The sequence below is a fragment of the Petaurus breviceps genome, unplaced genomic scaffold (assembly GCF_028583685.1).
Source record: "Petaurus breviceps papuanus isolate PSGF00001 unplaced genomic scaffold, PetGlider_PUasm1.0 154, whole genome shotgun sequence".
NCBI lineage: Eukaryota > Metazoa > Chordata > Mammalia > Diprotodontia > Petauridae > Petaurus > Petaurus breviceps.
The window spans coordinates 1,034,281-1,049,640 of record NW_027185715.1 but is presented as its reverse complement, the minus strand read 5'-3'; the positions used below and the strand labels follow the sequence as shown (position 1 = coordinate 1,049,640).

At 42.6% G+C, this 15,360-nt stretch overlaps 2 protein-coding genes across 3 annotated transcripts in view; both read left to right on the top strand.

Moving 5' to 3' along the window:
• The window catches only part of LOC138154742 (nascent polypeptide-associated complex subunit alpha, muscle-specific form-like), an 8,722-nt gene extending 6,244 nt beyond the window's left edge, over positions 1 to 2,478 (top strand). For both annotated transcript variants that reach the window (XM_069079759.1, XM_069079756.1), the window contains one exon: positions 48 to 2,478. In XM_069079759.1, coding sequence (XP_068935860.1) covers positions 48 to 1,083 — 1,036 coding nt within the window. In that variant the 3' untranslated portion in view covers positions 1,084 to 2,478. The remainder of the gene's footprint in view (positions 1 to 47) is intronic.
• The window catches only part of LOC138154758 (nascent polypeptide-associated complex subunit alpha), a 12,389-nt gene extending 6,883 nt beyond the window's left edge, over positions 1 to 5,506 (top strand). The window contains exons 3-8 of the mRNA XM_069079766.1: positions 2,454 to 2,539; positions 3,665 to 3,742; positions 4,058 to 4,204; positions 4,377 to 4,505; positions 4,934 to 5,056; positions 5,382 to 5,506. Coding sequence (XP_068935867.1) covers positions 2,454 to 2,539; positions 3,665 to 3,742; positions 4,058 to 4,204; positions 4,377 to 4,505; positions 4,934 to 5,056; positions 5,382 to 5,396 — 578 coding nt within the window. The 3' untranslated portion in view covers positions 5,397 to 5,506. The remainder of the gene's footprint in view (positions 1 to 2,453; positions 2,540 to 3,664; positions 3,743 to 4,057; positions 4,205 to 4,376; positions 4,506 to 4,933; positions 5,057 to 5,381) is intronic.
• Positions 5,507 to 15,360: the final 9,854 nt, after the last annotated feature.

Below are 15,360 nucleotides of genomic sequence, written 5' to 3'. Positions count from 1 at the left end.
ACCCCTGTGTCTGCTCAGACTCCTAAAGGGTCCCCAGCCAAGAAGGGGTCTGCTACTTCCCCTGCAGCAGCTAAAGGGAGTCCTGCTCCCCCAGCTTCTACTTCTCCATCCAGTAAAGGGGCACCTGTCTCTCCTCAAACTTCTAAAAGGTCCCTACCCAAAAAGGATTCTGCTGCTCTACCTGACTTAGATCTCAAAGAGTTTCCTACTTTGTCAGATGTGATTCCACCTCCCAAAGATGGCCCTATGCCTTCATCTCCCAAATCAGCTTCTTCCACAGTATTGACTGTAACCCCTAAAGGGGCCACTAATCACACTTCTGAAGTAGTCTCACCTTTGGGAGCCAGTGTCTCTCCTCAAACTCCTAAAGGTCTCCCAACTAAGAAGGGTTCTGCTGCCCCCATGACTCCCAAGAGTACACCTGTTGTCCCAACTCCAAAAGGCCCGTCAGCTAAGAAAGGTCATCCAACTTCACCCCTTGGGACTTCTGTTTCCCCAGCAGCTTCCCCTGCTCCCTCAACTAATATTGGTACCACAGGAGCCCCTCTAGGCCAAAAAGGTACTTCTACCCAGGCTTCTAAAGGTCCCCCTATTACTGAAAAGGAGGAAGGTCCTGTTTCCTCTTCAAAGGATATCACAGTGCCTGCTCCTGCCCCATCCTCTCCCTTAGTTGCTGCCACTGAATCCAACCTTACTAAGGCTGAGTCAGCTTCTCTCTCTCCAGCTCCCATCCCACCAGTTTCTTTGCTTCTTGTTCCCTCCCCAGTCCCTCCTCCTTTGCTCCCTAAACAGCAGCCTCTTCTGCCGTCCTCACCTGGGCTGGTGCCCGAAGCACCCTGTAAGCCCCAAGCCCCAGCTGATGAGGACGAGCTGCCGCCTCTGATCCCCCCGGAACCACCCTCAGGGGGAGTGCCTTTCCAGCCGGTCCTGGTGGACATGCCCACCCCCAAACCTACTGGGGTCCCTGCCCCAATCCCTCCTGCCAAGCAGCCCGTTTTGAAGAACGACAAGGGTATTCGCCTTGGTTTGCCGTGTGCATGGTGTGTCGCCCGCACCCTTCTCAGGGCCACCCACCAATACTAACCTTAGGATGCGCCACTCTCCCCTATCCTTGCTTGTGTTTGAACATAGATCATAGAATGGTATTTTAAAATGCAAAGACTTTGGGGTATGGCATGGGTTCTTGGTTTTCATCACCTCGGACTTGCCCCATGCAACTTCATGTGGTATGGTTACTAAACTAGACTCTTGAGTCTTCCATCAACTCCTTTCCCTGCCTGCCTAGTCTGACTTTGAAAACCAAGACCCACCAACTGTCATCTGCTTAATCTCTACCCATCTCACTAACCATGTCCCTGGGCCTAGGATTGTGTGATAGACTCTGGGGTCTCTGGCTACCTCAGTTTTCTTTCCGGTCACATTAAGATTTGTCAATCAATGACTGAGGCCCAGGGACTCTTATAAATAAATCTGTATTAGATTTAGGACTTTTGTCTGTATTATCTTTCCTTCTGTGAGATGGTACAGCAATTTGCTCTTCCATTAGTTTTTACCCATTGCTTGCTTTTCAGTTGGGAAAATTTTTATCTTTAAAATATCGGGGGGGGGGGGGGAGGTTCAGAGGAGTCATAAGAGAGAATGTGATGACTTCAATATTAGTTGAAGGTGTTGCTAATCAGACTGTAATTTGGCATTGCTGAGAAATATTAAATAATCTAGTGCAAACTCCTAGGGGAAAGCTGTTTTAAAGTTGTCAAACTCCTGTACCAGCTATTTATGGCTCCTTGCCTGTTTGAAGAAAGGGAGGAAATGCCCTGCCTGGCTTGCGCCCCCTCCCCTCCCTTTACTGTATAGCTAGACTAAATTTGCTTCACATGTGTCACTTGGTCACTGGTTGTACCTTGCTTGCAAAACTGGTTCCAGGATAGTTGGGGGGGTGTGGTGAGGTTGGAGTAGAGCAGACCAACATAAAGTGGGCTTTGCTGAGAAGTGAGAAATCTAAAAGGGTGGAAAGCAATCATTGGCTGCATCTGTCAGTGCCTTCATCTTTGTGGTTGGGTCTTTTATTTATAAAATTTTGTTTGTGTGGGTGGCTAAGTGGTGCAGTGAATAGAGCACTGGCCCCGGAGTCAGGAGGACCTGAGTTCAAATCTGGCCTCAGACACTTAAACTTTTATTAGCCATGTGACCTTGGGCAAGTCACTTAACTCCAATTGCCCTGCTTTCCCCCCTTCCACAAAGAAAAAAAATTGTGTATACACACCCACAATAACCCTTACATTGGGGTCTGCCTAGCTGGCTTCCTAGAAATCAGCTTCTAACAAAAGAAACGGCATGATATCCTAGTTCTGTGGGGTATGGTAAGTGGCTTCTGCTGCCTCCCACCTCCTCCTCAGGTACCTTCTTCAAAGTAATTATGACAAAATAAAGATTTTTTTTTTCTGTCTTCACAGGGTCTGGAACAGAATCTGACAGTGATGAATCAGTACCAGAGCTTGAGGAACAGGATTCTACACAGGCAACCACGCAACAAGCCCAGGTAGGCGCATCTCCCTTAAAGCTCCCTCTCGATAGTGGTCACGGAGTGTTGGAGGGGTTATGGAAAGATGGGAAACACAATGTATTGTTGATGGAGCTGTGAAATGGTACTATAATTTTGGAAAGTAGTTTGAAATTATGGAAATCCAGTCACTAAAATGTCCATGTCCTTTTGACAAGAAACTCCAGTGCAGGGCTTATACACCATGGAAGAAAAAAGTTCCCATAAGTGCCAAAATATTTATAATAGTGTTTTTTTTGGTGGTACCTAAAAATTGGAAACATAGTAGATGCCCATTGACTGGGGAATGGATAAATAAATTGTAGTAAAAGAATGTAATGGAGTGCTAAATGATGTATGTGGTGAATACAGAAAAGCTTGAAAAGATCTTTGTGAACTGAAGCAGAATGAAGTAAGCAGAGCCAAGAAACCAATATACACAATAACCACAACAGGATAAATGGAAAGAACAGGTACACACCAGAAAATCAGAAGTAAATGTAACAAAATGATAAAGATCAAGCAAGACTTAAATGAAGAAATTTGAGAGGGCAACCTTCCAACTTACCCCTTCATAGGGGTGGGCATCTTTTCAAGCTTTTTCAATATATCGATCAGTTGTGCTGACTTTTTTTTCTTTCTAAAAAACACTACTTTTCATATGAAGTAGCTTTCTGGGAAGGGGGACAAAGAGATACATAGGATGCTGTTGTGCTGTAAGAAACTGAACGTATTGGGGCGGCTAGGTGGCCCAGTGAATAGAGCACCGGCCCTGGGCTCAGGGGGACCTGAGTTCAAATCTGGCCTCAGACAATTAACAATTACTAGCTGTATGACCTTGTGCAAGTCACTTAACCCCGATTGCCCTGCCTTCCCCCCCCCCCCTAAAAAAAACACACACACACAGAAAACTGAACATATCAATTAGAAACTTAATAGGGGAAAAAAGTTCCCTCTTGGAAGAAAAGGGTCATTGTAGAATTAACCTCAGAGAACTCTGTTGGAAAAAGAGTTTGAGAAAACACTGAAGCCTCAAGTGAGGGACTGACCATACATTCTCTGGGGGAATGTGACTGCCAGGATTCTTGTGGAGTTGACTCAACTCTCTTTATTTTCTCTCACCAGCTGGCAGCAGCCGCTGAGATAGATGAGGAACCAGTCAGCAAAGCAAAACAGAGTCGAAGTGAAAAGAAGGCACGAAAGGTACGAGAGACCCAAAAGGAAGGGAATAGGGGCTTTCTTGAAATGATTTTGGAGAATGATACTAGCAAACCTAATGTCTATTCACTTCCATCTCTAACATTCTTAACATTAGAGAAAATTAACCTCATGTCCAGCAAACGTAACCAAAGAATCCAGAGGTCCTGGCAGAGCTTTCCTTCTCAACAATTGGCAAGGTCTTTTGAGCCAAGGGGGTAGTTTTTGTCTTGGATATTATGTTTCTAATATGTGTTACACCCAGAGTTCCCTTCTTGAGCTGGGAATTTTGGTTTCCATGTATTTTCTATTACATTGCAGGCTATGTCCAAACTGGGACTTAGGCAAGTGACAGGGGTTACTAGAGTCACCATCCGGAAATCCAAGAATATCCTCTTTGTAATCACAAAGCCAGATGTCTACAAGAGCCCCGCTTCAGATACCTACATAGTCTTTGGGGAAGCCAAGGTAAGCTGGGCTCTGTGCCCAAGCCAGAGGTTTGGAAGATGTTCCCTCCTATGGCACAAAACTGGGGTTGGGCAAGCAATCTAGAGCTGGCACTTGGGCTTGTCTGGGATCCCCTGGCTGATCTAGACTGATGGCCTGACTTGATGAATATCTCTGTTTTCTCCTTTTGCAGATTGAGGATCTCTCTCAGCAGGCACAGCTAGCTGCTGCTGAAAAATTCAAAGTTCAGGGTGAAGCTGTTTCAAACATACAGGAAAACACACAAACTCCAACTGTACAAGAAGAAAGTGAAGAGGAAGAGGTATAAAGGGATTGGGGACAGCATGTCTTCGTGATCTTGTGAAGTGGCTTACTTGATGAGCTCCTTTTGTCATAAGGGGGTGATGATTCTCAGAAGTCCTTTCCCAGTTGTCACAGGGCGGAGAGCATTGGATTGGCAGTTAGGTCTTTTAACCTCTGGGCCTCAGTTTCCTTATTTGTAAAATGGATAGGGGGGACTAAATTCCCTGCCTATTCTCCATCTGTGATTGGCTAGTCTTCATTAGGCTCATAATATGTGAAGAGCTGGTGATCTCATTTGGCATTTTTGAAAGCTTACTGTTCCAGCTAGCTAGTGTTAGCTGCCAGTGAGGGGTTTGCTATCGGATCTGTCTGGTAGCCCAGAACCTCCTTAGACGAGGTTCTGTCTTGCCCGTGGTTATGGTTTTGCGTTTTCTCTCTTATCCCCAGGTTGATGAAACAGGTGTGGAAGTTAAAGACATAGAACTGGTCATGTCCCAAGCAAATGTATCCAGAGCAAAGGCTGTCCGCGCACTGAAGAACAACAGTAATGATATTGTAAATGCAATTATGGTCAGTATTGATGTCCTTTCTCTTTCCCTTTGTGAAGCGTTTCACTTAGAAATTCTACCATTAACCTTAATTAAGTGGTGTTTTGAGATGTTTTGGACTATTAAGCAACTTTTGTATGGTTTTGGACCCTCGTGGTATCGTTGAAAGCAGAACAAGTCTGTCTAGGGAGTGCCCGACCCCCACTTTGCTTTTTAGCATTTTTAATCTGTTCATCAGGGAGGCACTCATCCTCAAGTCTGTTATTTTCTGTTAGTGTCTAGTGCCTGTTGATTGGAGTTATCAAAATTGTCTGTCCCTTCCTCTGATTATAATTTTTCTTTTGCAGGAATTAACGATGTAACAATCTGGAGACAAAGACATTTTTTCAGTGTTTCAGAGAAGATTAAATGCAACCTGATTTGAAATTTGTACTGTTTCTATCAATAAAGTTGTGGCTTCTTGTTGGATGAACCCAGTAGCTGCTTGTTCTGCGCGCACCCCACAAGAATGTGGAGACTTCAGAAGCCTGATACAGATTATTTTAGTGCCAGTATTTTGAATCAGCCCCAGTTGGAGAAATGCAGGCTTCGGTTTTTTTGTTCATATTGTAGGCCCTCCCGCTTTCTGTATGATACCTGGAATGTTTGGCTTTCTTTTCTTGCAGTGAACACATCTTCCCTACTAGACAATGTTTTTTCCTCTGCCAACTCAGATTTTTCCCTACTTCTTTGCTCCTAGTTAAATATTCTACCAGCAAGCCTTAAATCATTTCATTTGGGGAGTGGGGGAGCAGAGTGTACTTAGTCCCTTGACCTTCGTTTAATTCATAGACTTAAAAGATCTTGTTTTCTTTCTGGCAGACAATTGGTGATCTTGTCCCGTCCTCTGAGGACCAAGGGCTTTATTGGTCTTATGGTGAAGGGAAGGGGCTAAAAATACTATACAGTAAAAGTAAAGTGATCTTTGGGAACATATTAATTAGACTAATCAATTATTAAAAGCAAATAATTGAATCAAATACAATTGAACACAATCTAATGTTTTATAAATTAATTGAGGAAGAACTCCCCTGTTTGACAAGAATTGTTAGGAGAACTGGAAGGCAGTTTTGTAGAATGGAAATGAAGCCTGAATTTTAGAGGTCCTACCATTTGAAAATTTAGAACTATAATAGTTATCTTTCAAAGAAGTTACAACTAGGAAAAAATTCTTAACCACAAAAACAATAGAGGCAGTAAGGATAAAATAGATAATTTTTGTTTATATGAATTATAAAAGCTCTCAAGAAGAAAATGAAAAGCTAAGTAGGGAAGCTGTCACTGGGGAAAAATTTTTGCATCAGATCTCTTAAATGATCTGATGGCCCAAATAACACAGATAGCTAAGAGCAAGAATCAAGTTCTCATAAAAATTTATAAACCAAATGGTATGAAAGCCTCATATTTACTAGTAAGAAAAATCAAAATGTAAGGTTGCATAACCAGTAAATTCATAGGTGTCCAGTGTTGGAAGGGCTGTTGGAGCTGTGATCTGTTTGAGCCATTCTTGGGGGAAAAAATGACTAAAATACTCTGACTCAGGTCCTGCTAGAGATAGCCCAGAAGGAGGTAAAGGACATGACCAACGGTTCAACATATATAAAAATTTATAGTGTCAGTGAGCTAGAAGTAAGATGTCCATCGTTTAGGGGAATGATTAAACAAGTGTGAAGCAAAGGGATGTTTATCCAGTGTTAAATAATGATGAATATGAAGAATTTAGAAAGCACAGAGTGCAAAATGGTGAAGTAAGCATTACCAGGAAGACCAAGTTTGACCCTGGAGAAGAGGTAAGGAAAGGAATGTCCCCTCACTGCAAAGGTGAGGGACTGCTGATATTTAATGTGTTGTAGTGTGGTGTTTGATTGAACTTGTCTTAAATTTTTATTGCACTCTTTATATAACATTTCCACATATCTCACCCTACTCCCTGTACATAGTGAGCCATCTCAACTGGGGGGAAGCATAAACAACTATTTTCTTGTGTTTTTTTTTTTAATCTTTGTTCCATGAACTCTCCACTGGGTAGAAGAGGGCCATGTTCAGAAATGGATATGATGTAAAGACAAGCATCAAAAATGACATTACTTTTCAGACAACATGAATTGAAAAGGGCCTTAGGTAACACCTCCATCATCTGGAAATCTCAAGGAATATATTCTGGACAGGCCAAGCAAACAGCTGAAGGTTTATCCCATTATACACTAAAGTTTTGTAAATTGTATTATCAACTTCCCTGCCTTAAATATGTAAAATGCTTTGCAAACCCTAAAAAGCACTATGTAAATGTTAGCTGTGTTCATAAATAAAATATCTTGTATAATGCCTTGTATACACCTTTTCTTGATGACTCCAGGTCATCGTGATTATGAGGATCAAATGTAAAGGACTTTGCAAACCTTCAAAAGTTCCATAAGAATATTAGCCCTTCCATAGCACAGTGATGCCCTCCGCTCAGTATAATCCCCAGACTTCCCACCACTGGTGCACTCTACTGTTTCTAAGTTTAGAAGATAACTGTACTCATTAGGATTGTATAACATGAAACCTAAGAGGTTCTCAGAAGTATGCCATAGTTCTTGACTATATTCTAATTCAGTGATTAGTTAATTAAGCTAATAAGGCAGCGAGGTCACTAGTAGATGGAGCCAGAAAGACCTGGTTTCACTTACAGCCTTGGACACTTCAGCGCTCTGCCTCAGTTTCCTCAACTGTAAAGTGAAGATAATAGTGCCTTCTAGAGTTGTGAAGATGAAATAAGGTGGGGAGTATTAAGGTTTCACACAGTACCTGGTACATGGTAGGTACTATATACTTATTCCTGAATAATCCCTAAATGAGTTAGATAGCTTCGATACATACTCCATGATCAACACCCCCTAACTGAGCCATCACAAATCTAGTCTTCCTAAGGTTGGAAACAACTTCAGGACTTGGTCCCTGGCGAGCGTCTCATGGGCCTTATTACCTGGCAAAGCAGGAAAAGTCTGGCATTTCCACCCAGAGTATTTAGGGTAGAAGGAGTTTTAAAGGAGATGGTCTTGACAAACACTGGGGACATGACAAAATGAGAATTTATATCCCAGTGGCACACACTTTTGCAAAACTGGAATGAGGGGCAGCTAAGTGGGGCAGTGAATAGAGCACCGGCCCTGAAGTCAGGAGGACCCGAGTTCAAATTTGGCCTCAGACACTTAACAGTAGCCTTGTGACCTTGAGCGAGTCACTTAACCCCAACTGCCCTGTCTTCCCCCCTCCAAAAAGCAAAAACAACATTTGAATGAGGCCTTTCTGAGCATCCTGGGTGAAATAAAAAGATCTTAGGCTGTCACTGAAAACTTCCTTCTCAAGTTCTATCCACTTAGTGATATACTCTTAAGTTGTGTCTGTTTGATCTCCCCCTCTAAACTATTGACTTCTGAGGCTAAGCACCCCACCTGTGATGTTCATTACGGGTGACCTTTGGCAATCACTTACCTTCCTGGTCTCTGACCTAACTTGTAGAATGGCAGTGTATGACTAAATGATCTCTGAGTCCATCCCTGCTCTAGATTTTCAATCCTATGATCCTACAGCTGAAGGTCTAATTAGCTCCATTTCACCACCAAATAGGAAAGGTGAACTTCAAAAAGTTTGAAAAGCATCTTAGCAGCCATCTACTTATAAAAGCAATCATCAGCCTCTGCTTGAAGGCTTCCAATTACAGGGAACCCACCCTCACTCAAATGGCTCTCATTGTTACAAAAGTTTTCCTGACATCAGTCACATATGTGCTTTCCATACTTTACTCCTGGTTCTGTACCTCTTCGGGCAAACAAAATGCCCAGTCCTTCTGTACTTTAAATACTTGGACATGTCTCACGTTTCTCCTAGAATCTTTCTCCAGGTTGAACATGCCCACTCAATCCATCCTCATGACCCCCAGCTCAGAGTCTTTCATCACCCTGACTGCCCCTCCCTGCCCACTTCTCAGTCTCCATCAGCTGTGATGCCCAGAACTGAACACAATATTCTGAGGCCCTGTATATTGACTATTGTCATTCCAGGAAGCTATGCCTCTTGTACTGCAGGTAAGTGCATGGCTCCTGCTGTGTGCCAGGTACAGCTAAGGGCTTTACAAATATTATCTCATTTGATCCTCACAACAACCCTATTATCCCCATTTTACAGTTGAGGAAACTGAGGCAGGCAGAAGTTAGGTGATTTGCTCAAAATCACACGGCTTTGTTGTTGTTCAGTCATGTCTGACTCTTCGTTACCCCGTGGACCATAGCAGACCAGTGCTGTCCCTAGGCTTTTCTTGGCAAAGATACTGAAGTGGTTTGCCATTTTCTTCTCCAGTATCTAAGATTAGATTTGAAGTTGGGTCTTTCTTGACCCTAATGGTACTGCACCCCACTTAACTAACTTTGTTCTTTGTTACTGTCTATCTGAGAATTGGGATAAGTAGGGTTCAACTAGCACCTCTCCCACCTCTAAGTCTGTTTTTAGCTCAAGCTGCCCTTGAAGGTGACAGCCAAATGCAGAGAAGCTGCCCTCTTACTTGGAGAAGCTATGGCAAATGGAGACCACAAAACTCCAACCAGATTTGGGGGAGGAGGAGAAGGGTGTGTGGTTAACACCAAGGAATTGCATCATCCTCGTCACCGGTAATAGAACAGAATGTCCTAATCAGAGTAAACAATAGAGGGGCCCAAAGCTGTAGACATTAGAACATAGCACTTGTGAGTACCTCCCCTCCCTCTCCTTCCTACAGGCTGAGGGAGTCAAACTCTGTTGATGCCCCAGGGCAATTTTTCCGCAGCTAAAACCCAGCCTGATTTCTATTTTGTTCTGCTTGCTTCCTCCTTTTGAATTATCTGAACTCTCTTACCATTTTAATCTTTGGGTCCTGACTTCCACAGCACAGTCCTTTAAAGATAGCCATTAAACCATGGTCTTAGAGTTATGCAATTATCTATGAAGTATTAGAATGACCTATGTCTCTTATCTCCCATACTAAATTATAAGATCTTTAAGGGTAAAAAGAGAGATAGAAAGATGATAGAGGTGTGTGTGTGTGTGTTGGGGTGTTTTTTCAATCTTTGGCCTTGCACAGTGCCTCACACGGACTGGTCTATTATAAACTTTATTCAGTTGAATTGAACAGAAGTTGAATAAATATTAAGGATGGTCTAGCTTCCTGTAATCAGCACCATAGTCTGAGGAAATCTATCTTTTCCTCTTCAAGGTACCTACTACTTCTGTGCCCTTGAGAATGCTGTCTCCCTGACCTGGAATACATTCCTCCCATGCAACAACCTTTTCAGATCTTTTGCTTCCTGGTTCAGGGCTCACAACAGAGAGGAAACACTGACCCTGATCCTCATGGAGATGAGAGCTCTCTTCTTCCTTTATTATTTTGTATTATATCTGTATAATACTATTCTTTGTATCTGTTGACATTCCTAGTCCCTGTAGAATGTAGGGTCCTTAAGGATGGGGACTTTAAATTCATAGTTCTGTAACCTCATTTTTATTTATAGCTAAGCTGTAGCAGGTGTGTGAATGCTTCATGAACAGAACTGAAATTTATCTCCTTTTTTTAGGTTCCTTATAAGAAATCTTGGGATGGCTAGGTGGCACAGGGAATAGAGCACCGGCCCTGGAGTCAGGAGTACCTGAGTTCAAATCCGGCTTCAGTAGCGGCAAGCACCCCAAGCATCCTCAGGGTGGCTGCCAACACAGGTTCTTGGATCTGCTTTGATAAAGGAAAGCAACTCAAAATGGGTTAGTTAACAAGCTTACTTTAAGCAGTCAAACATATATCGTTTACCTCGTTCAGGGGAAAAAGGTCAGCACCCCAAACTTCAAAGTATACAGGCAGAATTATCAAGACAGAAACAGATCAAGTAGACAGCTTTCCAAACTGTCCAGCCATTACATCCATACCAAATCAAGATCTGGGTTTTTCAAAGCCGGGGCACTCTGGACAACGGCTTCCCAGAATCCAGATCAAATCACAGAACACTTCTCAAAGTGAGCCCCAAAACAAAGCTACACATCAGGGCTTATATAGCCTTCTCCTGGCTCAGAGAATGTAACAACCTTATTGACTCACTGGCCAATCAAGAAGTATTTACTGAAAAACAAGCCTCCCACCCCAGGCTCCTGGTGCATTCTAGCCTAGGGGCAGGGAAGATCTTCAAAATTTACATTCCCATTCCAGACACCTGACACAAAAACTAGCCGTGTGACCTTAGGCAAGTCACAACCCCAAGTACCCTCCAAAAAAAGCAAAAAAAAAAAAAAGAAATCTAAGATTATAAAATATGAAAAATATGAATCTTACAAGTTATTTATTATATATAATAATATTAATTTTATATATTGCTACTCAATAAATGTCTTGAGTTGAATTTAAACTATGGTCAAAGATGTTGTGCTAGGCTAAGGGTACAAAAATATTTTTGAAAAGCTGCTCTCAAGTGGAATCTAATGAGAGTAAAGGGACTTTTTGGTTGTTGAGTCTATTTCAGTAATGTTTGACTCGACCCCATTTGGGGCTTTCTTGGCAAAGATACTAGGATGGTTTTCCATTTCCTTCATTGTATAGATGAGGAAACTGAGGCAATGACTTACTCAGGGTCACACAGGTAGTAAATATCTGAGGTCAGATTTATACTCACAAAGACGAGTCTTCCTGACTCTAGACTGGACACTCTATCCACTGCGCCACCTAGCGGACCAATGGAGGTAAAGACATGCCCCCAAATAAGTTGAAAGGAGCATAAGTATAAAGGAAAGGTTGAAACTTTAGTAGATTTAGCTCTTCTCAGCAATGCAATGATCTAAGACAATTGCAGAGAAAGATCTAAGACATCCAGAAAAAGAACTATGAAGTCTGAATGCAGACAGAAGCATACTATTTTCTCTGGGTTTTTTTTTTTCCTTTCTCATGGATTTTCCTTTTTGTTCTGATTCTTTCACAACATGACTGGGGCAGCTAGGTGGCACTTAACCTGGAGTCAGGAGGACCTGAGTTCAAATCCAACCCCAACACACATAACACTTACTAGCTATGTTACCTTGAGCAAGTCACTTAACCCCAATTGCTCTGCCTTCTCCCTCCAAAAAGACCAAAAAAAAAAAAAAGAGGAAACCACAATAGGAGGAATGTGGAAATATGTTTAATAAAATGTATAGCCTATATCAGATTGCATTCTGTCTTGGGGAGGATGAAGGAGGAAGAGGGGGAAAATCTTGTAAAAGTGAATGTTGAAAACTATCTTTGCATGTAATTGGAAAAAATAAAATACTACTCACTAGAAAAAAAAAAAAGGAAAGGTCTAGAAAAGTCCTCAGAGAAATCTGAAGAGGGAGAGATCATTTTCATCTATTAAGGCAGAGATTTCATGGGATAGAAGATGCAGGCTTAGTTTGATGTTCAGTCATTTACTCGTGCCTGACTCTTAGCAACAACATGAACCATAGCACTCCAGGCCCTTCAGTCCTCCACTATTTCTCAAAGTCTGTCCAAGTTCACGTTTGCTGTTCCCACACTATCCATCTCATCCTCTGCCGTCCCCTTTTCCTTTTGCCTTCAACCTTTCCCAACATTAGGATCTTTTCCAATGAGTCCTATATTCTTATTATGTGGCCAAAGTATTTAAGCTTCAGCTTCAGTATTTGACCTTCCAGTGAATAGCATGAATTAATTTCATGAAGGATTGACTGATTTGGTTTCCTTGCTGTCCAAGGGACTCCCAAAAGTCTTCTCTAGCATCATAATTCAAAAGCATCTATTCCACAGCATTCTGCATTCTGTTATAATCCAACTCTTGTAGCCATACATTGCTACTAGAAAAAACATAGCTTTGCCTCTATGGACTTTGTCAGCAAGGTGACGTCTCTGCTTTTTAGTATGTTCTCCAGATTTGTCATGGCTTTCCTTCGAAGGAGCATCTTTTAATTTCTTGGCTGTGGTCACCGTCTGCTTTGATCTTTGAGGCCAAGAATATAAAATCTGACACTGCTTCTCTTTCTTCTCCCTCTATTTGTCAGGAATTTATGGGACCAGTTGCCAAGATCTTAGTATTTTGGATGTTAAACTTCAAGCCAGCTTTTACTCTTTCCTTTCACCTTCATCAAGAGGTTTCTTAATTCCTCTTCACTGTCTGCCATCAGAGTGGTATTGTCTGCTATAGAAGCAACCACCCTAGCCTATCCAGGATGGCTGCCAACACAGGTTCTTAGATCTGCTTTTCTAAAGAAAAGCAACTCAAAGTGGGTTAACAATCTTAATTTAATCAATCAAACATTTATCATTTACCTAGTTCAGGGGAAAAAGTCAGCACCCTGAATTTCAGAGAATACAAACAAGTTACAAGCAGAAGTTACAAGCAGACAGAGAAACAGATCAGCAGACAGGCTTCCAGCTGTCTGACCATTACATCCATACCTAGTCAGTTACCAGAGAGAGAAGGAAGCACCAGCATCTGGGTTTTCAAAGCCTGGGGACTCAACAGCTGCCCAGGTGAAATCACACAACTCTTCTCAAAGTGAGCCCCAGAGCAAAACCTCACATCAGGGTATATGTAACCTTATGGCTCAGAGAATATCACAACCCTCTTAACCCACTGCCCAATCACAAAGCACCAAGGTGTGGGCATTCCTGAAAAATAAGGCTCCCACCACAGGCTCCATGTGACCACATTCAGCCTATTAGGGGGCACAGTATATTTTCAAATCAGGGAAGGTTCTCAGAGTCATTTAAGCCTATCAAGGGGCCTAGGGGCAGGGAAGATCTTAGATTCCCATTCCCATAACATTCGACCCCAAGATCTTTCATGCCCATTGCATAGGCAGTTTATATCTGAATGAGCATTAACATCTCTTAATTATAACTTAATCCCCACAAAATAGAAACATCAAGTTTGTAAGATACATAAGGTAAACTCACAAAGTGGCCACAGGGCCTTAAAGAAACACAAAGTACATTCAGGTACAGGTTCTAAAGAGCCAAGTCCCAGTCTTAACACAGCTCCAGCCCCTGCTTCCAAGTCCTGGGGGGTGACTGGGCAACAAAACCAACAAGGTGGGGTCCTTGGGGGTCCATGGCACTTCACCCCACCCACCATAGATACAACTCTATCCTCTCCCTGGGTCCCAAACTGTGGGATGCAGCAAGAAAACACATTCAGTGCTCCTGCCTTGCTGCACAGTCCTTATCTTGTCCAGTGGCTAAATTCTGAACTCCTGGGTTCCTCCTCCCTCTGTAGGTGGCAGCCGCTCCTGGCTTCTGCCCCAGTCCTGACGCAGGTAGCTCACCATTCCTGCTCCCAGCTCAGTGAAGTCAGCATGCAAGCTGTTCTTATTTCCTGTTCCATGACTCCACAGAGTCACAGCTACCACAACTGGGAAACAAACAATTATCCCAGCCCCCTTACTTTCTTTTTAGTTTGCAGATCCTTCCGAAGACGCCATTTGTAGCAGCAAGCACCCCTAGCATCCCCAGGATGGCTGCCAACACAGGTTCTTAGATCTGCTTTTCTAAAGGAAAACAACTCAAAATGAGTTAACAATCTTGTTTTAATCAAACATGTCATTTACCCAGTTCAGAAGAAAAAGGTCAGCACCCTAAACTTCAGAGAATACAAGCAAATTACAAGCAGAAGTTACAAGCAGACAGAGAAACAGATCAGCAGACAGGCTTCCAGCTGTCTGACCATTACATCCATACCTAGTCAGTTATCAGAGAGGGAAGCACCAGTATCTGGGTTTTCAAAGCCAGGGGGCTCAATGGCCGCCCAGAGTCTCGTCTGGTCAAATCACACAACTCTTCTCAAAGTGAGCCCCAAAGCAAAACCTCACATCAGGGTATATATAGCCTTCTCCTGGCTCAGAGAATGTCACAGCCCTCTTGACCCACTGCCCAATCACAAAGCACCAAGGTGTGGGCATTCCTGAAAAATAAGGCTCCCACCACAGGCTCCATGTGACCACATTCAGCCTATTAGGGGGCACAGTATATTTTCAAATCAGGGAAGCTTCTCAGAGTCATTTAAGCCTGTCAAGGGGCCTAGGGGCAGAGAAGATCTTAAATTCCCAATCCCATAACATTGGCATATCTGAGACTGTTGATATTCTGGCAATTTTTTATTTATCCAGTCTAGCATTTCACATCCCAAATTAAATGTATAAGTACACAAATGTGCTCTTCATATAAATTAAATAAATAAGGAGACAATTTACAGCCTTCTTATACTCTTTTTCCAATCTTACACTGGGCAGTCGTTCCATGATCAG